The 23,245-nt window shown below is 40.0% G+C and overlaps 1 protein-coding gene across 1 annotated transcript in view; it reads left to right on the top strand.

Moving 5' to 3' along the window:
• The window catches only part of LOC101848232 (endoribonuclease Dicer), a 44,965-nt gene extending 21,944 nt beyond the window's left edge, over window positions 1-23,021 (top strand). The window contains exons 11-21 of the mRNA XM_013086895.2: window positions 1,784-1,994; window positions 2,680-2,936; window positions 3,289-3,389; window positions 4,571-7,448; window positions 8,741-8,960; window positions 13,355-13,716; window positions 14,366-14,577; window positions 15,779-16,037; window positions 16,444-16,636; window positions 18,031-18,106; window positions 20,916-23,021. Coding sequence (XP_012942349.1) covers window positions 1,784-1,994; window positions 2,680-2,936; window positions 3,289-3,389; window positions 4,571-7,448; window positions 8,741-8,960; window positions 13,355-13,716; window positions 14,366-14,577; window positions 15,779-16,037; window positions 16,444-16,636; window positions 18,031-18,106; window positions 20,916-21,078 — 4,932 coding nt within the window. The 3' untranslated portion in view covers window positions 21,079-23,021. The remainder of the gene's footprint in view (window positions 1-1,783; window positions 1,995-2,679; window positions 2,937-3,288; window positions 3,390-4,570; window positions 7,449-8,740; window positions 8,961-13,354; window positions 13,717-14,365; window positions 14,578-15,778; window positions 16,038-16,443; window positions 16,637-18,030; window positions 18,107-20,915) is intronic.
• The last annotated feature ends 224 nt before the right edge of the window (window positions 23,022-23,245 follow it).

The raw sequence follows: 23,245 nt of genomic DNA, 5'->3' as shown, positions 1-23,245 counted from the left end.
TTATCAATGCGAAGATTCTACGGCACGTGAACGCAATATAAGGGCCGTGATGAAAGAAATATATGCTGATACGGCCGTGCCCACTACGGACGGGATCGGCTGATTGCGCTGATCGCCCGACTCGGTCGAACAACCGTGTTTGCTTTGAAACTGAAGACAAAATGTTGGTGAAAAAATAAATATTATGGGCTGTAGGCAATATCTTCAAACAGGCTCCCAAATGCCATTTTCTACCCTCAAAAAGCACTAAATTCCGAGGTTGTGACAGGCGACTTTCAGACATGAACATTTAGGAAAAATGTGGGTATACGCTGCGCAACCGTATTTTGAAGGTATATCTATTCATTATTCCCAGGTTTGCCTTCTGTCAATGGTGCGACTACAAATTAATTGAATTATAGTAGCAATGAAAGGGGAACCTGCTTTTAAACATTTCCAGCATTGGAAAGATATGCTGGTGATGAAGTCAAACAAGACAAAATGTTGGTGAAAAAATAAATATTATGGGCTGTAGGCAATATCTTCAAACAGGCTCCCAAATGCCATTTTCTACCCTCAAAAAGCACTAAATTTCAATTTCTTCGGGGGCTTCGCCCCCTGAACCCCCACCGGGACGCTGTGGCCCCCAGACCCTCTGCAGAATTTTCCTTACTTTTCAGCTTCAGCTGGTGGAAGCACTGTAAATAAGTAAGAACAGACTGAAATACCAAAGTCACACAAGATCCCAGTGCCACACTGACATGTTGTTGACTGGATATAATGTACCTACATGTGTGTGTGTGTGTGTGTGTATTCACAACATATACATATATTATATTAGATATAAATGGAGTATGCGCTGTCATTGTTATGTAACATGCCCCTGGAAAATGGATGGGGCCCTCCCTTGGAAAATTGAGAAGCTGGGCTGGCAGTCACCCAGTAATTATTTGAAGACTATACTACAAAATGTACATGTGCATTCATTTAAAGACATTTTGACTTTTTATCATTAATAGATGGGCTTTTTTGGGGATCATTCTTGACGCGCAGCAGCCTGATTTTTCCCTCGAATTGGGGTCTTGAAAAAAATTTTGGGGTCTTGAAAAAATTTTCCAGGATTTGGTGGGGACCCTGATTATTTCTTTGGTTGATTTGTTCATGCCATTTATTGTGACGTCACTGGTTCTCAGGACTTATATCACTTTTAAAGAAAATTTGGTGATGGACAAGAAAAATACCCCATCTGGTGAACCAATGAAAAAGCAATGTGTCATTCCTGTAGGTGGTATTTTCAACAACATGGTTTTCTAGACCTAGAAAGTTTGTATAATGTGCAACTGTTACTCACCTATGTTGCTGTGGTATGCAGGAAATAATTGTATAGTCAGTCTTTGAAGGTACTGAACTACCCCCCGGGAAGGTGCTTCTAACCTAAGTGTCTTCAGGCCATTCCCAGAGGGGGGATATCAACCTGTTCTTATGCACAGTAGAGTAGTAAATGGGCTGATTCATTGATGTCGCTTTTTCTTTCTTAATCCTTACTATCGTCATTTTTCCTCTTCTTCTTTTGTATGTTTGTCACACTCTTGTGACCCGTTATTTCCGGGATGCCTTGATAGTCGAAGCAGACTTTGTGCTGTTGAAGCTAGAGAGGAGAGCAGAGTAAGTGTGATTCCCTTAAAGGACTTCTCTGTTGACATCCACCCCTTGGCGTTCATATGATCTTATGCAGTTGCGAGCGTCGTAAAACCTCTACTAAAGCTAAAACAGAAGGTATTGAACCTGCTTTCTACTTTTGCAGATGCCGTCATTTCCTGTGTACACAAGATCTGGTGAAGTGACCTCCTCTGTAGATATGCTGACCTCTGACCTCATCCTGTCGGAAGAGGAAATATCCCAGTTGCTCAAATTTCACCATTTTGTCTTTTCTGATGTACTTCATCTCATCAAGGACCCCATGGAGTTTGACCCTTTGAAAGCTGATTTTGGCTGCATCATCGTGCCTCTAAATGGTGATAAACCTTAAATCTTTTCATTGTTTAGTGTTTTGATTGGTGCTTCATTAATGACCTTTACTATGGCATGTGTTCTTTCTTTTTATCTTTTGAGATTTCAAAAGGTTGTTTTTTTTATTGGCAATGTAAGTAAATCTTGTTATTTTGCTCTTTATATACCAGTGAAGATAATTATTTAACTACCTTGATTTTTGTAAGTCTGAATCCTTAAATTGTATGTGTTATCAGAGAGTAAATAGAGGTATACCATGTTATATGTCACTGGAAAGGTTAGGATAGAAAGTAGTTATTTAGTCTGTCTTGAAAATATTGGATTATTTAAAGGATGATTACATGTGGTGAAAGCACCTCAAAGAAGTGTTAAATATTTTCTTCTTGAAAAATAAATTTTTTGGGTAACCAAATTTGAGGCAAACCAGTCTGTGGATGGGTGAATATTTGATTCTGTAATATGGTGGCATTGGAAATGAGAGAAAAGATGGTAGATGTCCTTGTATTTCAAATATTTTTTGTGTAATTGTTTCATGGTTTAAAATGATGTCTTGTGCTGCTGGAGCGTGCTTCCAAGTCTGCCTCTTTGTGAATGTCTCTGTCTTTCCTTCCTTCACTTGTTCCCCCTTGTTGATTTGTAATGCCTGTATTGAAAGGCTGTTAATGACTTTTTCTAATCTTTTGCTTGTAGGGAGTCAAGATCTCACAATCGAGTGGAGTTTTGTGGAAAAGGTGATCCATTTCATGCAGATGGAGAAAAAAGGAAGTTTCAACAAGCAGAAGAAGAAAGAATCATTTACTTTTGATGTTGAGGACTTCAAGGATGCTGTTGTCATGCCTTCATATCGCAACATTGACCAGCCTCAACACTTTTATGTTGCTGAAATTCGACAGGATTTGAACCCACTCAGCTCTTTTCCATCTCCGGAACTGTACAAAACATTCCAGGTGAGCCATTTATGGTCCCTATTTGCCAAGTACCTAACAGCGTTGTTTCTAGTCTTTTACATTGTGGGGAAAAAGGTTCCTTTCCCTAGTGGGCCCAGTTTGTATAAGTTTGAAGAAAATCTTCCCGCAGTAAAATAAATTTATTCTCAGTATCTGACTCTACGTTCTCCTGTCACTAACAATTTAAAAATTGACTTTGATTTTTAAACAACTGCTTTGAAACTTTTTGTGTATAAACTCAGTGATTGGCTTTTTGTTTTCTTAAATCATTTTTGTGTCACTCAAAACATTTCGGGGTGTTTTAAGTGCTGTAAAATTATTACCAAAACTAATTGGTAACCCTTTGTTACAGGACTACTACAGCACCAAGTATGGCCTAGTGATCACCAACACTGAGCAGCCCCTACTGGACGTGGACCATACTTCTGCCAGGCTTAACCTCCTAACCCCAAGGTCAGTGGAATAAGGCTGTGGGTAGGATGTGCATCACTTGTATAGTGTGTTCAGTTTTGTCTGTTCGTGGGTAAAACTAGATAGAAACAAATCGCTCTATTTAGTCTTTTCATGTCTTTGTATGTGGGTCTAAAAGTTGAATGACCATCAGAATCTAAACCCCTGGTAATGAAGGTCACAGCAAACTATGGTTGTGACATGTTTTCTTTCATGTGATCCCAAAGCGGGGGGAAAAATAATGGAGATGTACAGCACATATTTAAAACTTTAAAAAGTTTACCCAATTTTGTCAACCTCAAACTTTTGCACATGCCTTTACAATATGCTCCAACAGACGTTTGAGAACTTTTCGAGACTCATATGGAGATGTCTTAATGCGTCTTGGGATGAATTTGACAAATTTACACTGAAATGTAGGGGTAGAGTAGAGTCATTATCTCAAAATGAGCAATTTGTAAGCAAAATTATTGAAAATCATTTGTTGTGGTGATCTTGTCTCTGCACGTGAAGGGCGGTGTTTAAAAAAAGAAACTTTTTTATTACACGGATCAAGGTTTTTAAAATATATATGTTTGTTGGTCGCTGATCAACAGGAGTGCAATGCAAAGTTTGGTATGAATTGGTAAATTGATAAATAAGCAAGAATTTCAAGTGGACAGATGAAAGTGAGCAAGCTATAGATGTAGCAGCTTTGTGGTGTGCTATGTGATGTTTCAAGCTTTTTTAAAAACTTACAGAGTTCAGAGACATTGTGACATTGTTGTTTACCTGAAGCAAAGCTTGTTTGTTTTGGGTTTTTTTTAATGGTTTCATTTAAAGTTATAAGTAGTCAGATATTTTTTACTGTATGTGTTCGTTCAAAAAAGTCATCTAAGGAGTAAGACATACTTGGATTGCCAAAAAAAAAATAGTAAGAAACATATTGATATTGTTTCTGTTGAGCTCTCGTATGTGACCAGAAACAAATGAAGTTACTGTGTACTCTTATGTCTCCCCTAGCTCTTACCCAAATGCCATGATATAGATGACCATGTGTATTTGTTTCTTCTGGGTTGTTTTAAAAAAAATGAAATTATAGCTCAGGTGTGACGGTGTACCACTTTTTTTGTCTGTCTGATGCCTACCTATAATGAGAAAGTTTTAATGATTCGTTGTGTTTCCATTTTTCTGTCCCTTCCCAGATATATGAACCAGAAAGGTGTTGCGCTGCCCACCAGTAGTGCAGAGACAAAACGGGCCAGAAGGGAAAACCTGCAGCAGAAGCAGATCCTGGTGCCGGAGTTGTGTGATGTCCATGTTTTCCCGGCCTCTCTATGGCGGAAGACAGTGTGCCTGCCTGCCATCTTGTACAGGACAAACTCTCTCCTGTTGGCGGAGGAGCTGCGCAGAAAAATTGCCAGGGAGACCGGAGTAGGGGTGGAGAATCTGCCACTGGGATTCCAGTTCCCTCAACTTGATTTTGGCTTTGAGACAAATCCTGAAAAATTGAAAGGGCCAGACAGTAATGACGGTGAAAAGAATGATGAAAGCTGCGTAGACCAGAAAGTTTCTGTTGATGGTGACTCGAAAGAAGCGGGTGATGACACTTATGTTGAAACACCACCAGATGATGCCGCAGAAGTCACTTCTGGCAGTGAGAATGAAGATGTAAAAGGAGCAGTGGAATCGGGTCACGATGAAAGTGATTTGGGACGAGATGTAAAAAACGTCAAAGAGAAAGTTGATTCCTCTGCTTCTTCTGACAGCGACTCGGGAATAGTGTCTTCGGGATCCGACTCGAACATAGTGAGTCTTGATCATGGGTCCCAAACGCTGGAGAGTGAAGCCAACCACAAGTCACTGAACATGATTAACAAAGAGAAAAGTTCATTGTGTGTTGAAACTGCTGAGAAAAAACTTTCTGATATTTCGTGCAATGAAATAAAAAATGTAAAAAGAGAGGAGATTGTGAACCAAGATGTGAAAAGCAATTGTATTCCAGTGGCATCGCGATACATCAACTCAGCTCAATGCAATATTTATAGCCCCGAAGGAAAGCAGCCTACTGTTTGTTGCTCATCTGTGGATGTGAAGACAGAAGGCAGCACAAACAGCTGCAACAACTTTGATTCTACCTCGTCTGTGATAAATGAATATACCACATTGTCAACCTTGCCACACTCTCAGTCCAATCATCAAAATTCCACCTCAAGCAGCAAATGCCATAGTTCCATTGAATGTCCCCCTGACCTAGGGGAGCTGCCAGGTCATATTGCAAGCAATGAGCCATGTTTTATCTCTCAAAATGTGCCCGGTTCAATTGGTGCTATAATTGATGCAACAAATACATCATTGCCTTGTTCATCACCTTCATTGTCATCAGTCAGTTTACCTGTAACATCATCTAACTTGCTATCAAAAACCTCTCAAAACAGCACAAATGATTCTACCACAGTGGTGAAGATGGTTTCACCTGTACCTGTGGATGAGGATAGAGAGAGTTCACATGTTGCTCTTTCACTTCCCGCTGAGATAGCTGAAGGTGGGGATCCTGATCTGCCCAACTGTAATCATCAGTCTGATCATAAAGTTCATCTCCGTAATCACAAAGTGCAAGCGGGACAGAGCTCAAAAGAACATGTTAACACAGAGGGGAAACCCCTCGCAGCCGTGCCCTGCCCCAGCTCTTCTCAGGCCCTTCTTGGTTGTGAAACATCCGACTGTGTGGTCAGTGCGCTCCCGAGCACCAGTCTGGTTGCTGCTGATGCACAGTCTGCCTTAGCCTCGGCTGATCATGGGGAGCTGTGCCCGCCAGGCATTAACCGCTGTGATATGGTCCATGCAAGCAGCCCACACCACAGCTGTCTTCTACATTCTGATGATAAAGACCACCCATCTCAACCTCACCATGCTGGCCTTTTGTCTGAGGAAGTCACCGATTGTCATGTTTTGTTGGGAGAAAAGAATGCTGAAAATAATCACCCTTCTCAGGCTGATGCTAGTATTACTACTGTCCCAAGCTCGACTCAGGACCATATCCCAGCTGCCAAAATTGAGCGCAAAGCCCAAGGTACTAGTCAAGATGGGGCCGGTGTTCTTGCTGGAGATGGGAATCTGAAAAGTACTGGCGTCCCTCTCAGTCCACGGGTGCATGAAGCTGACCCTGCAATAGTAATGAATACTCTTGGCCAGGAACTGAGTGACCTTGACATTGATCTCGTCTGCCCTCAGGCAAGCACTTCAGAAACATTCCAGGAGCAGCCATGTGGCTGGGCTAGTGCAGAGTGGAAAGAGCCTCCGTCTAAACAAGGATGTCATCAAGGCTCACAGCCAGACGCCAAAGCACGGCAGACTCAGAAAAACTTGGAAGAAGATGAAAAGTACAGCAGAAAGAATGAAAAGGATTTTTCCTCTGTAGATCCAGCTACTCAGTCTGATGACGTGTTAGGCTCCCAAGCCAATGATTCAGATGTCATAAAATTTTCATTTGATGCCAAGGCTCCTTCAAGCAAAGACACTGATTATAAGATGTTCTCTCCACATTCCCATCAAGGGTCCAATGACAAAGGCAACAGTCATAGCTCAGAATCGTCTCCACCAAACACAAAAACCCTTGATGAAACTAACAAGGGGACAAACTGCAGTGCTTTTAAACTAACTGCTAGCAAAGTAGGAGCAGGGACCAATGGGGTGAAAGAATTTCACATTGGAGTTTGGAATTCCAACAAAAACTCTAAAGTGTTGGCCTCAAAGGACAAGCATAATGAGGCTCAGCCTCTGCGTGAGGATTGCTTACTTCCTCCGAGAAAACCAAGCGTTTGGATACCGGTGGCAAACTACTGTGCTAATGGTTTGCTGTCTGTAAGTCTGGATGCTGATCGTGATCTGAAGACATTTGTGGGCCCCAGCCCATGCCTCATCTTGCAGGCACTGACCATGTCCAATGCCAATGATTTCTTCAGTCTGGAGAGGCTGGAAACTATTGGAGACTCCTTCCTCAAGTACGCGATCACTGTCTACCTCTACTGCTCTTATCCTGGCATTCACGAGGGCACGCTCAGCTATCTCAGGAGTAAACAAGTCAGTGCATTGCTTCTTATTTCTTCTATAAAGGCATCAGGATTCTTAGATCATTTGAGTTTCCCTTTCACTGATCACGTAAAGATAGTGAAATATTTGGAAAAATTCTGTTGTGCCCATTTGTTTTTGTAATAGCACCTAGAAGCTTTTTATTTTCAGTCCTCTCTTTTTGAGCATCACATTTAACAGGGCTAACGGAGGTCAGGTAATAGTGGTTCAGTTTTACCTCTCTGATTCACCAGTTCTCCTGGCATTTTTTGTTTTAACCCTCATCCTGCGGGAGCCGGGTTTATGTAGCCCGATAAGCCTATTTCGGCACCTCGCCTGCGTTCTGGTCCCGAATCAGTGTAGCTCCTGGCTCAGCGCACGCGCATCCTCTTACGTGTCATTCGGGTCCCGAGTCGGATCCCCATTCACGCAGGTCAAGTGTGTGTTCGTCAGTCTGCTTGAGTTTGTGTGCGTTTGTGGCCTTCTTCTAGAACCACCTGCGTTGGTTCGTAATCGAGGCATACGTCTCATTCAAAACATGCCAAGTTGATAGCTCTAGATGTTCGTCCAATGAAATTATAGAAGAAATTGACCCACTTAGACATGAGAAGCTCGAAAGGATAGTCGGGAAACAAGACTATCATTTTTCTATACAAAATATTTCAAATGAGCTCTTGATTTTGTATGAAATGATACTACCTGATAAAAAATAAGCTTGTTTGATAGTTTTGAATACCCTTGTGCAGGTACAAAGAACAATTTGAGTGTAAAACATTCGGAAATTGACCTAAATTATCCCCTTTCGAACCTCAGGTCATTCATAACAACAAGAGCGTCCAGAAAGATTATTCAAATGGGCGTAACTACTCATAATGTCTTATCAGCTTGTGAGAGGGGGTTATTCATGTGTTTGTAACACTTTATAAATAGAAAGCTATGAAAGATAGAGCGTTATTTTCATCATCAGTTAACACACTCCCGCGGTATTCATGGCGAAAACACACGTTTCCCGGCGCGCACGCTGTACACCAACAGTACACACTGAGTGACCCCGGCGGCCTGCCCGGCACGTCCGACGTAATCGGTTGCTGATAAGATACACATCTGGGCACAGACGCAGGATAAGAGTTAATTAATTATCATGAAAATATTGGAAAACTGGCCGGTTATGTCAATTTGTTGAGTGCCTCATGTTATTTAATCAATGTGATGAGGGTTTTTTTTTAAACTAGTGGCTTTTGTTTTGCCTTTCCTTGATTCTATTTTGTGCTTTTGCATCCTCACTAAAATTACCCTCTTTTCAGGTATGTAACTACAATTTGTACCGGCTGGGCAGGAAGAAACATGTGGCTGAGGGCATGGTGTCCACAAAGTTTGAGCCCTATGAGAACTGGCTTCCGCCAGCTTTTGTCATCAATGAGGACAGAAGGAGGGGACCAGTGCCAAAGGTGGTCATCGTTACTCCGGGCTTGAAGCAAAATAATAGTGTGCGAAACTGCTGCGTGGATGAAGCATCTTGTGCAGGTACATAAAGATTTAAGCTTTAGTGTGGCCTAAGTTTACATTTCTGTGTGTGCTTGGTTGTATGTGCTCAGAATTCATCTGAGTTTGTCCTTGGATTGCTATGAAAATGAAATTTAATAATGAAAACTGGAAGGGTTGATTCCAATGAAATGCCAAGCTTTTTCATAATCTTATTTTTAAGATTTGTCACTAACCCAGACCTGCCACTCATCTCGATTTAATCGGGATATCCTGATTTTTTGCCCCAAATCTCAAGCATCCCGATTTTCCCGATTTCAATCACCAGTATCCTGATTTTTTGTTGTTGCGTCTGTTGCATCCATTTCTCAGAAAAAAATAAAAAACGTTCTGCAATCTCTTTTGTTTGGAAGCACCGATTGGACTTCTTATCAGCAGGAACTTGGTACGCTATTTTCTAAGGAAGTTGTTAGCGCTACCTACTCGGGGACTGTACAGCCCCGTAGCGCTGCTTTTGGCACTGGGGGATTACAAAGAAACAACCTATGACCTTTGGATCAAGGTCAACAAGCCATCATTAGACATCAACAACATTTAAATTTCCTCCCTTGACTAATTGACAACACGATTTCTGATTTGACTGTTGGCGATGTTTTTGGCCGCTATGATGTACTGCTTGAAAAAATTAATGAGTATCATATGGTAGAGTCACCCATTGTTTTTGGTGAAAGGCGAATGTCGAAAGGTTTGTTGATCCTGTAGAATTGACGTAGAATCTAGTGTAGATCTAGCGTAATAGTTCGTACTATGTAGATCCAGATCTAGATCCTACTGATACAGTACATAGATCTAGTAATTGTTACGGTAATGGGTGTGGTGGGAGAATCTAGAGCCAAACACGGTTTATTTAAGGGTAATTTATAATTTATGTCGACAGGTTTGTTGATCTAGAATTGGATCTATCTAGATAAGATCTAGATTCTAGATCTAGATCTAGAATCTAGTAGTAGTACTACTTATGACTTTAGACGTTATAGACTACACTATATGGTAGGCCTACACTTTTTTAATTTAAAAGAACGAAATGGCTAGCCGTAAGTACGGCTAGACTGCCTGCCAGTCTAGCCGTACTTAGATCTAGGTTTGGCCCTATCGACTCAAGCCTGTTAAGTACACAGGTCTCATTAGATCTAGATCTAGTAATTATTCAGGTTCAAATACATGCAAGTCAGTAGGCACCTTTTGGTTTTGTCTGAAATACAAATACTTTAGGCATTGCAAACCAAAAATTTCATTTACAATTCAGCCATCAATATTAAGTACAGCTAGACTGACAGTCTAGCCATCCTTAAGTACGGCTAGACTCTCAGTCTAGTACGGCTAGCCAAGAAGTCTAGTCGTACTTAAGTACGGCTAGACTCGTACTTATCTTAGGCCCTATTAACATTAGAAAACGGGAGGTTTAAAATACATGCCCTGTCATTAAGGCACCTTGTTTCGTCTCAAATACAAATACTTTAGGTACTGCACACTAAAAATTTATATTTACAATTCAGTAGGCCTATTTTTTTTTAAAATGGTCAGTCTAGCCATCATATTAAAAATAAGTACGGCTACACTGCCAGTCTAGCAGTCATTAAGTACGGCTAGCCTCTTCCTTAAAAGAATTGCAGTCTGTGTCTATAATATCTAAAATCTAGGCCTAGATCTAGATCTAGATCTAGATCTAGTATAGTAATACCAAAGATTCTCAACTACCAAGATATTGCAATGGAACTTTTAAGGGGACTGCACAAAAACTCAAAACATAAGCGAAATATATCTAAATCTAGGCCTAGATCTAGATCTAGATTCTAGGTCTAAAAAGGGCGGAAACGAAAAAAGCGGGTGAGAATAATATTATGTGGTGTATTCTAACCCAGCCGAAAGAAGGATTGCAGTACCTTGGAAGTAGAGAATCTTTAGTAATACAAATACTAAGTCTACTACTAGGCCTAGATATTATAGACACAGACTGCAAATTTTTAATTGAAAAAGTGTAGTCTACAGTCTATGTCATAAGTAAGTACAACTAGATCTAGATCTGGATCGATCAACAAACCTGTCTTCATAAATGATAAATTCGCCTTACATTAACAGTGTTTGGCTCTAGATCTAGATTCTCCCACCGTACTAATTAACTTAACTGACTTAAGTAGATCTAGATCTAGATATAATGAATCAGTAGAATCTAGATATGTCCAATGATGGCTTGTTGACCTCGATCCAAAGGTCAAAGGTTGTTTCTTTGCAGTCCCCCAGTCCCCTAACAACTTCCTTTTTCTAAAGCATCTATGCGGAATCTAGTAGATGACTCACGCACGTTATTTCAATTAAAACTGACGTAGTATCGATTTTGAATTCCGACTTGGATACGCTCAAGATCTACTTTCGCTTTTATAACCCAGAATTCTCCGATGGTGTCCTGATTACTGTAACAATTATGACATGGGCCTAAGAATAATCTATTCGTTGTTTTGCCGTAGCTTTAAAAGCAAGCTTCGTCTAAGTTTTCGTTAGTTGGGCCCTTCATCAAGACCTGTCAGTGAAACTTTCAAATGCTCATTCGCATCACGTGACATGACCCCGTACGTGTAAGTAGCGCGTGTGTCGGGGACCGTCGGTTGTCGGGTCAACAAAGTTCATTCACACCAGTCGCATTGGTCGAGGTGTTTTCAGGACTTAACCAGTATGGGACGACCGGGGGGAGGGGGTGGGGGTATTTTCTTTACACTTGGGCTTAAAGTGCGTGCCCTGATACAAGTACTAATTGAGGGGAAAGGAATAAGAAGAAAAAATAAATGAACAACCTTGGCGCAATCTCTTTTTCGGGGGGGTGCCTTGAGTGTATATGCGTTGGAAGTCAAACGTTGTTACTGTATTAGAACGTGGGCTTTTTGCATGGATGATTAGAGTTATGTGTCAGCTATTTTCAAGACTACGAGAGTTTCAGTTTTACTGCAACCTGCGCTCCCCCAGTCTATCTAACTCCCGACTCGATTACATATAATAATGCTGTCTTTCAGTTTTCTCTCGATTTAGAAAACTTATTCCTGCAAAAGTTTTGTCTTACATACTTGCCTCATAAAAGGGAACCAGGACCCCCCCCCTTCCCCAGTGCCCCTTATGACTGATTTGCCATTGATCCCGATTTTTTTCACCAGATCCTGATTTTTTAAACTCTAAAATCCTGATTTTTAGATTTCATAGAGTGGCAGGTCTGCTAACCTTAAATTTGGTTTTGTTTTGAAAAATGTAATCCTAAGATCTTACTTGTGACTTTGATTATGTCATTTGCAATTTTTCTTTGTTCATTGCATTTTTTGCTTGTGTACATATTAAACTCTTTCCCACTGTATCCTTTTCTTTTTGTTTCATACTCATAAAAAGTTCATATTCAATATTGCAACATGATTTATATACACTTACGGGAGGGCCGTCATGAAGATGACTCAAAACCAAAAATGATAGGTACAGGCCGAATTAATATTGTTTTTTAAATGTTGGGATTGACAACATCAACGCCTTAGGGATGAATCTTATATTTTATTTTGGGTTTAAAATATACTTTAAAAAAATGTTTCTAAGGTAATATGTTATTTTGATGATAAAAAATACTATGTCATTAAAATTAAATGGTAAGTTGGAGCTAAGCTCTGAAATACCAGGCACTGCATTAATAAAGTAAACTAATGTAATTATGACATCAAGGTGTTCTGAAACAATCAGTCATTGATAGATTTTTTAAAAAGTCTGAAGATATCTAAATTAAAGTCTTGTCAGTAATATTTTTGAGCACTCAAATTGATTCTCTCAATAATTTGTTGTTGAAATGCTTAATTTTGGTTGTTTAAACCAATCTATGATAGACGGGAAGCAGACGACACGACCCTTTCAAGTTCAGCTCATTTATTCTTGGCTTTTTAAAAATTACATGAACATTCCTCTCAACGCAATGATAAGATTTTTCGTATTTATTTATTGCACAAATATGAAAACCAATAGGGTAACAGATAAATTATGTGTACTTATGTTGATAACTGTGTTCATCCTATCAAATGTGCAACCTTTGTTCAGTGGACAGGCCTTCTGTGATCCCCTTTCTGTTAGTTCCCTTACTGTAGGATTTGTGATTTGATGGTGTTTTCAAACCCACACTGCAGGTGGTTGGTGTGTGCTCTGATGTGGTTTTTATTCTTCTTTCTCACCAAACATTCATCATCCTTATCCCTCCATCTTTTCTTTGTATGTTACTCTCTAGAAGTAACATTTCTAATCTTCTGCACGTATATGACGTATTTGTCTTTCAAGTACGTAAAACTCTCACTAAAACATTAAAATATCAACACTGATGTTCTGTGTGTCTGCCCCTGCCCCCGCCCCCGAACCACTTCCAGGTGGTAAGGTATCAGGCTCGGCCCGGCCGGACGAGACAGCTCAGTTTGAGAAGGAGCTGCAGTGGATAGAACAGAGCCAGGAGGCAGAGCAGCGTGAGGACCTAGAGGGGGCTGGGCCGGCCGTGCTCACCCCGTACAGCCTGCAGCGTCACCACGGGCTGCCGGACAAGAGTGTGGCCGATTGTGTGGAGGCACTCATTGGCTGCTATCTCACCACTTGTGGCAGGAAGGCTGCCCTCATGTTTATGTCTTGGCTGGGCTTGAAGGTTCTTCCCAAAAAGAAGAGAGGCAGCAGTGAGAAGGGAGACGCCGATCTCAAGAAGTCTGGAGAAGGGAGACAAGGGAAGACCTCCTGGCAGCAGGTGAGAGAATTTGCTTTTATTGGGTTTGCTTGGTGGACATATGTTCTATTAAACTTCGATGTAATGATATGAGGATATGAGTCCTTACATGTCACTGTATCAGGGTACCGAAAAGCCATGTGGAGCTTGGGTTTTGCCTTAAACATATGAAAAATTCCAATCTGCCTGAGATTTGTAAAGAAATACCAGTGAGGTGCAATTTTTCCTCGTTACTGTTCAGATTTTTTAAAAATGACAGTATGCGCTTCTCAATTAAATCCCATCATTTTCATTTCTACATTTCTACTGAATGGTACAGTCCCATCCATCATCATCAGGGAGTGCCACACCTGAAACAGGCATCTGTGATCATGATTTGCCACTTGTTTCTCTGCTTGGATGTTCTTAAAAAACCTTGATTTGTCATCCTGAATATTATTTTTTATTTCCTTATTATCTCCTCCATGTGCGTGTGACGTTTTCCAGCGCAACTCTGTTTTATCTGGTCTGGTATTTAGGTAAAATTCTGCTTTTTCACCGACTTAATGGATTGAAAGTGGGTTTCATACAGACGCTGCTTATTATGGTTTCTTTTTTCAATGTTCGCACAGTGTTCATGCGTTATAAAAGTCAAACTTAGGTCCCCAATTCTCTTTTCCATCTATTTCAGATTTCTGAACAAGAGTTTGATGAACTGCGTTGCCCACCATCGCCAATGTTTTCCCGCAGCCCCGAGAACATGGTTCAGCTCAATCATCTACTGGAAGGTTTTGAAGAGCTGGAGGAAAAGATCTGTTACAAGTTCCAAGACCGCTCCTATCTATTGCAGGCCTTCACCCACGCTTCGTACCACTATAATACCATCACAGACTGCTATCAGCGGTAGGTGGAATGTGTGTGGGGAAAAATGCCTCTTTGTGTATAACCTTTGACTGATGACTTATTGGCCCTAGTTATGAAAGGGGGGCGGGGGGGGGGGGGGGGAGAAGCTACAAAAGCTATTACATTATCTTCTCAGGTTAGCCATTCTGTGAATTGTCTTGTTAATCAGGAAGAGTTGGTTAAAACACAGGCAGCCCGACTCCTCATTTGTATATTTTGCATGTATGTAGTCATGGTGAGCATTCTTATTTTCATTACTGCAAAGTTTTGTTGTATCTTTTGTTTGACTCAGATTGTTGCCACTACTTTATAATGTATATTGCAGAGACACCACTGTCAGTTTTGAAGCTAAGAATAATTATGTACTTTTCTAAAATGCCCAAAAATGGTTGAACATTTGTTGGTCATGTCATCTCCTTTTAACTCACTCGCAGGCGAGCATTTTATGACTTCACATCCGAAGAAGGCCAAGTGTTTTGACACCTACTGAAAAGAATGATTGTGACCTTATTAATAAACACGCAATAATGAAACTTGGTGTGCAAAAAGGCAGTGAAACATACTTCAAAATGCAAAAGAAATTTCAAAGATAATATCTTGAATGTTAATTTTCAGTGTAATCTTTTGCAAATATGTCAAAATATTTTGAAGAAAAAAGTCCTTTAAGAAAATTAAACAACTGGGCCTGGATTTAGATGTCTAAGTTCACAGCCACGAATCCCTACAGCCTTTAACCAGCCTCTGCTACACTTGGGTCAGCATTGCTGTCATCCTTTTCAAGCACAAGAAAAGTTTATATCCAACCAGACCTATTGATGTAATATATAGGTCCATCAGTTCGAAAATGTTGCAAGGTTCGTTGATATTATGCCATAATGTATTTCCACAACAAAAATCAAAATTTTATTCAGTTATCAAAGGGTGTAATTCAAACAACGTTCAATCGACTTATAAAAGACTGCATGTGTGCACCCTTGAAGACCAGCCCAGAAACACATTAGCTAATAATAAAAATAAATAGGAAACTAGAAAACGAAGGGTTTCAGTAATATATGTACTCCTTTCTATCGATTTCATCTGAAACACTTTGGGTGTGGCAGTAAGTGAGTTATGCTTCTTTGATGTGATAATCCTGCTGAAATACTTACTAAAGTCTGATTTATATTAAATTTTTTTTCCTTCTGTTTATCTAACTTGGTAGTGTGGAGTTCCTTGGAGATGCCATCCTAGACTATGTGATCACCCGACATCTCTATGAGGACTCGCAGAAGTATTCTCCTGGTATACTGACAGACTTGCGCTCGGCCCTGGTCAACAACAATATCTTTGCTGCCCTGGCGGTCAAGTGGGGCTTCCACAAATACTTCAAGGCCATCTCGCCCTCTCTGTTCTCTGTCATTGACAAGTTTGTGAAAAGGCAAAAAGAGAAGAATGAGGATGACATTGACATTGATGAAGAGGTGTGACATTGGTTATTCTTTCTCTGTCTAAATGTAGCTATGTTCTTGGAGTGCTGGGCTTTATGTGAATATTGTTGATATAGCCAATATATATATAATAAATGCATGTATTCTGTAAGTACTGATGATATGAAACCCTTGAAACGATTGTAAGTTTGGATGCTTCGTTTATTTCTCAGGGGAGAAATGTAGCATCTTTTGACATAATTATTCATCATTAATGTGACGATTGGTGACATGCTATTAACGTTGTTCAGTAGACACAATTTTGTAAGAGGTATGATAATGATTTGTTTCTAAAGCATTGAAGTTACCCTTATACTCTAAACTTGAAGAATGAGAAGAAAAACGATGTAAGCAAAGAAGACTGAGTGAAATGTGTTGTTGTTTTTTTTTCTGTGGACAGTTCCGCCAGCTGGAGGATGGAGAGGTTGAGGAAGGAGCAGAAGAGGAGGAGGATGAAGAGGAAGTAGAGATGGAGATTCCCAAAGCCTTGGGGGATATTTTTGAGTCTGTGGCTGGAGCGATCTACCTGGACAGTGGCATGTCTCTGGATGCTGTGTGGCGAGTCTACTACAGGATGATGAAACCTCATATAGGTGAGGGAGCTGTGACCTGGTCTAAGACAAAGTATCTCTTTAGAGTTCAGAGAGTTGTATAGGATATTGAAGGAATTCCTTGTTCTTGATTGGACTGAAATTTCAGGTTCATGGAGTCTCCTTCTGCTTTCTTTTTCCCCCTCTCTCCCGCTCTCTCTTTCTCCCATTTGTCTTTTTTCCTCTCCTTGTCTCTCTGTCTTTCTCCTTGTCTCTATTTTAAATCAGGGCAAAGTCTTTAGAACCTTTACAAAAGATGAAAAGGCACCCTGATGGTGATGGACTTGTTGAGTAGGGCTGGCCAAATTTGAGAGTGACGATTCGCAATTCAGTCGGCTTCAAAGAACCGCGAGTATGCGAGCGCTCGTGGAACTGTGGCGCAACACCGACTGAAACAGAACAGTGTCATGTCAACGCCACTTGGCGAGTGCGAGTACCACTCTTGTTGTTCCGCCATCCTCTCCGCCGCACACCCTTTGTTGCGCTGCTCTATCAACTGACCTCAATTAGTGACCCCATAAATCCCCCCCCCCCCACCCCATGATTCGTTAAAACAATGGCTCCATAAAATGCCTTCTGTCTATTGGTTGGACCCCGTTCATTTTGTTTTAATAGGAGGGTTGGACTATACCATCTTTTGTGAAATAAGGGTAGCCATACTAAGTGTTCCGTTCAGTTCTTGCGCTCGTGAGCAGTAGGTTAAACAAGCCACAAGGTGGTGACAGCGACTGGGGAGTGAATCGGGAATCGTTTGGCGATACTGTTCCGCGTTCCGCTGAAGTGAATCGCGTTCCGCAGGCAAGAGTGGTTTATTCAGTTCCGTTCTCGCGCTTGCGACCCAGCTCTATTGTTGAATGTCCAGTGGTGTTGCTTGTTGAGAAAAGATCCTGTGACAGATGTGGAGATCTTACTGAGTGGTTGGTCTTATGCAAGGCTCATGCAGACATGGCTACTGAATGACTTGTTTTTTCTTTGGTTATTATTTAAAGCTAGTTTTTCTCTGCCCTGGTCTCTTAAAGTAGAAAGGATGTACTCAAAAGTCTTCCCTGATGAGGATGAAAAGGGTGGGTGATCTGTACATAAATTGTGCATGTGAAAGAACACTTTAACTGTTAAAGGTAGAAAAAAGCATGTCTTACCTTGCAATAATCTCATTTTATTACTTTCGAAAAGTGAAAGAATGTGGGAAAATCATGATGACTAGGGGTCCTGGAAAAACTGAAATGCTTGCTAGGTTGGCTATTGAAAGAACACAAGCTCAAATCAGCAAAGACAGTTTCTGAGTTGGAACTTTTGTATATATGATAAATGAATGTATTGTTATGTCTACAATGCATGCATAAATCTTTTTCTGGGCAATCGCTTACTGACCTGTGAAATGTTTCATCTGTCCTCAGACAAGTATTTGAAGAGTATCCCCAAATCACCAGTGAGAGAGTTGTTGGAGACTGAGCCTGAGACAGCCAAATTTGAGTGAGTCAATCTGTTGTGTCTTCATGTTGTATTGATCAATGCAAGGGTTTATTGGGGGGTGGGTTGTCAGCATGAATGACTTATTTCTGTTCAAGAGACTGTTTGTGAGACTATTCTGGTTCCTGATGTACCTCCTGGGATGCAGCGTTTGGCAATTATTTTACAAATATATTTTGTTAGCTTGAAGCAGATAAATGGTATTTTTGAAATACAGGCCACTGTAATTAGAGGTTGGAACAGGAATTTTGTTTTGCTCCGCCAGCACTTGTCAACTTTCAGGAAAACTCTCCAAAGATAAAAAAGAATTGAGATTGTAATAGCATGGGTCTCAATATTCCGCTCCTTAGCGGATTTCCGCTACTGCCATGTCCTCCGCTAAACTCCGCTACTGAAAAAGCGGGTCAATCAGAAAGAGAGTTGCTGGGAGCAGAGTGACTGCCAGGCCTCGGGAATTACCTGGGAATTTGAAAAAAAATCGCCGAGACGAGGGAAAATACATAAAAGATTTCAAACATTATTTGAAAACCAAATCCGATAACGTCTTTAAGTTCATTTTTGCCCGTAGGGATTGTGATGTTAATTCGGCTTTTCCCGGTCTGAGAGTACGTTTCAAGCGAACAGGCGGCTATAGAGGCAAGCGGAATTGTATGTGACACCGAGGCTCGACCGGAAAATCAAGATCTCAGAAATTTGTCTGTAAAAGTCTGAAAACGCAACATTTGTAACATGCAGGTTCTTCATTACAAACGTGGTGTCGCCATGAAAATAATGTTCGTCACTGTGCTGTCGCTTGCTGGGGGGGGAAAAAGGGAAGAAAGTTACACAAGCATTTTGTCGGGCTCGTCATTATGACCGGTCAATGAACCTGCGCGCGTTCTGAGCGCTGTGAAGTACAGGACTCCGGAATGGGGGGAGATTATCGATTTAAAAAAAAAATACACTCGGGGATGGGGGGATGGCTGGACGCAACATTAGTGGACAAAAAAAAGAAAACAAATTGGCAGCAAATTTTAATATTTAGAATTTTGATTACTACTACAGCTCTCTGCAAAGTAAAGTGCACGTTTGTACATGCCTTGTGTATAATCGGGATCCGTCATAACTACTTGTAAGCGTGTTAATGAACTTAGGGCAGAGGCCTAAGTGCTCGCGTTTCATTGGATGGGTGACAGTAAATTATGTCTCTATATTTTAGATTTTTGTTAAAGATTCACAGAATTTCAGTGTCACTGTATCGTGCCCTCCCACAGTTCCTACACCCCTCTCACTGAATAGGTTTACTTGAGCTATTCAAGTTGTTACTCTACTCTACTTTGAGTTTTAGCATTAATTTTGTCTTTCACGTATATTATATGAATCATTACACCCAGACTGGTTCATGACAGTCAATATTCTGGTTCTAGGCCTTTTCCCAGGCTCAAAACAAGATTCATTTTTATATAGTTTATATAGGCGAATATGATGAATGTAAAATATAAATAAGTCGCACAAGACCACAGTGTGCCTCTACTTTCTGTACGTAATCAAGATTGTAAATATTTGGTAAGTGACTCTTACTTGAAATTATCTTCCAAACCCTCAAACTGGTATGAAATAACCTTGCTTTGATAAATTGATGGTTTTTATTTCAACATTCTAGGGTCCCACAGTATAATAATAGTGGGTGTCTCGCAAAAATGGGCTTCTGTCGCGATCACATGGAAAGTTCCTCCTTTTAAAAAAATCTGAGTTGAGACCCATGAATAGACGAAGTGAAATTTCTATCTCTACATGTAATGGGCATATAATTGATGAAATATAATTTCCATCGCTACATATAGTTTTGCTTTTTGCTTTAAACATGAAAAATACCTTGCTCAGTATAATACCTTGCCTGTTATCATGACCTCTACTTGGCAGCAAATGGTTTGATTTCAACTTCAGCAAACTTTAAATGAAGTTATTGGTGCAGAATTGGTTAAAGTATACTTGTCAACTTGAAAAATAGATTGTTTTAACTCATCTGGTCTGAAAAGTCGGTGTTGTATGCATCGTGGTGGAAGCTGCCAGCAATATGTGGTCAACGCTCAGTGATAACCTATTGAGGGGTGCGTGATAGTATATTATTTAGTTATTGACATCAGCGTCAGCTGTCTTTTTTTTATATTTTTTTTTTAAACCTAAAATCAATTCTGAATTTGAAGAAAAGGGAAGAGAGACGCCAAGGGAATGTATGCATGGCATCTGACACACTGCAACAGAACTGTGACAAATGAAATCTGTCTGCCCTCTCTCTTAAAGGTTGTCAGTGCGTGGTTGGTGGATGCTCTAGTGTGGTTTGCTTCTTCTTTCCTATCGGACATCTGTTGTCCTTATCTCTCCTCACTTTTTCTTTGTGTTAATTACTCTATTGTAATAACTCTAATCTTCAGTACTTTTGTAACTTGGTTGGCGGGTGCTCTGCTGTGGTTTCCTTCTTCTTTCCTATCAAACATCTGTCGTCTTTATCTCCCTTCCTTCTTTTTTGTGTTTGTTACTCTCTTGTAACACCTCTAATCTTCGGCACTTATATGACCTTATTGTGTTGCAAGTGCCATAAAACTCTTGCAAAAACAAAATAAAATAACTGTGTTGCAAGTGCTGTAAACTCTTACCAAAACAAATGTTAAAACAATGTGTCCTCCATATCTCCCTTCCTTCTTTTTTGTGTTTGTTACTCACTTGTAACACCTCTAGTCTTAGGCATTTATATGACCTTATTGTGTTGCAAGTGCTGTAAAACACTTACTAAAAACAAAAAAATATGTGTGTCCCCACTTCTTTGTTGCAGGCGGCCTGAGAGGACGTTGAATGGAAGAGTGCGTGTCACTGTTAATGTGGTCGGTAAAGGAGTGTTTAGCGGTGTTGGCAGGAACTACCGCATCGCAAAGAGTGCAGCAGCAAAGAAAGCTTTACGCTCCATCCGCACCATGACTCAGAACTTAATTGGATAGGGCAACCACTGCAAATTGTGATAGATCATCAAGACAAAGATTTAATATAATCCATATTTCATTGACAGATGATTTGAGACTGTGATGGAAGGGAACATATGCTTTGCAAGCTTTGTGATGAATGAAATGTTTCCTTTTGTGGATTCAGGATATATGACGGTGTGTTTGTTTGTGTTTATATTTGTCAGACCTTATGCTGGTCGTGGCTTTGACACTGTTTGACTGACTTAAACATTAGCTTTTGTATTATCTTCATCTTTCTACATTTTCTAAAAGGCAAAACTTTTTTTCTCTCTCTCTAATCCTTCCCCATTTCTTATTTCCTTTCTTTATTTCCTTCCTAGTTTAACTCTGTCATGACCTTCCATTTAAGACATGCGTTACACACCTCTCTTCCATCATTGTCGTCAGCATTTTTGAAAAAATCAATCATACTTCATAACAAAGTACCAAGCATCAAAATGTACCATAGCACAGCTCTGGTTGAATTTTATAATGCAAAAAAATGTTTTTAACCCACTGGGTATTACTGACTCCACAGTGAAAACCTGCTTCAGGACTTCACATGGGAAATAACACTTTGTTTTTTCACACTTAGTGTGCTGCTGTAAAAAAATCTGAAAACTGCTCAGAGCATGTATACCATTTTGTACAGAAATAAGTTTAACATCAAATAGCTACATTTGTTATCATGAATAATTACAAAGTACACTTTGTTTTAACTTAACGGTAAGTCCTCTTTTCTCATCAACTAGGTATGACTGGAATGACAGTGTTCATTATTGTTATCTCATTCATCTATAACAGCTGAGGGAGCAGTTTACTGGTCTAAAAAAAAATTTTGATAAAGAGATATGGGCAGTCAGGGGAAGCCATGTTTGAGTTCACTTTCAACTGTCACTTTGAAACTTCCTGTCAGTAGTTGACTACTGTTCAAGTGGAGGTCACTCCAGTAAATAGATTCTACAACAAAAGGATTGTACAAAGGCTACTTTACTTTCGTGTAAAATATCAAAGCAGATATAAAGCATAAGTTCAGCTTGGAATTAAACAGTAAAGTCAAAACCGACACAAGTGTAGCCTCAGTTACAGCAGGTGACTTCTTTTCCCAGACAGACCCTTGTGTGGCTTTAGTACTTTAGTAGTGAGTGAGTTACCGTCCTCTACTTCACTAAGTTTTTTGTCTTTCTTGCTTTTGACTACTTGCCTCTCTTTTTTTTTTTTTTTCTTTCATGAAGTCCTTGTATTATCAAATTGTGAATGAAGCACAAATGTAAACAGGGTATGAACTGTTTCTGATCTTTGGAGGGCTGTGCTCAAGAGTCGTTTATCTGCATTAATGGCTCATCCTAGTCATGAGTCTTTGTTGCTTGTTTTGTTCTGCTTTTTTTTATATTTTTTTTTTTATTGATTAATAAAATGCGTTTGTGCTGTTTAGTCTTTACAAGACTAACCTTGGTTTTTTCATGGTTTTGTTTTAGAATAATATGTTTGATGAATTTTTAACCCATTCCTACCTATATGCCCTGTAATTGCATTCTTGCAACCAGTCATTATTGGAGTTGACCCTGGACTGCTTTCAAGGGAAATGTAATTCAACCAGCATTGTCAACGTGACTTGATTTGACAAGATCTTCTGGCTTCTGCCATTGTTTAGTTTTGTTACTGGGCTACTAGAGAGCAAATCAGGATTGTTTAAATCTTGTGCTGTTATCAGCACTTTGTGGAACTTTTTTTTCAAACATCTTCAACTTTTTTCTCCACATCGAGCTTGAATCTAGATATTTATTTTCTTCTGTATGGTTGTCATAGCAATAAAGGAGAGGGCAAAATGAATGAGGAGTCAATGCCAGGTCAGAAGCAGGAATCGGACATTGATCATGATTCAGATCTAGATCTAGTTGCTAAACGGGATAGTGAGGACGAAAAAGAAGAAAATATAATTAGAACTGATCAGTGAATCACCCTTGACCTACCAGGAAATGGGGATAGGTCTAGAAACATTCACTGCTCTCTGAATTATTTTTTGTGTTCTGATTCTAATTGTGTTCTTTATTGACCTGAAATATTGAGGTCACTATCCTATGTTCATCTTACTTAAAGTTGTCAAACTTCATGTCACTGTTTTATGCTTGGACTTGAAAAGACATTTTGTCAGCTGCTCCCT

This window comes from Aplysia californica, unplaced genomic scaffold, assembly GCF_000002075.1.
Source record: "Aplysia californica isolate F4 #8 unplaced genomic scaffold, AplCal3.0 scaffold00518, whole genome shotgun sequence".
NCBI classification, from domain to species: Eukaryota; Metazoa; Mollusca; class Gastropoda; order Aplysiida; family Aplysiidae; genus Aplysia; species Aplysia californica.
Note: the sequence above shows the minus strand (reverse complement) of the source record. Positions and strands in the feature narration are given on the sequence as shown.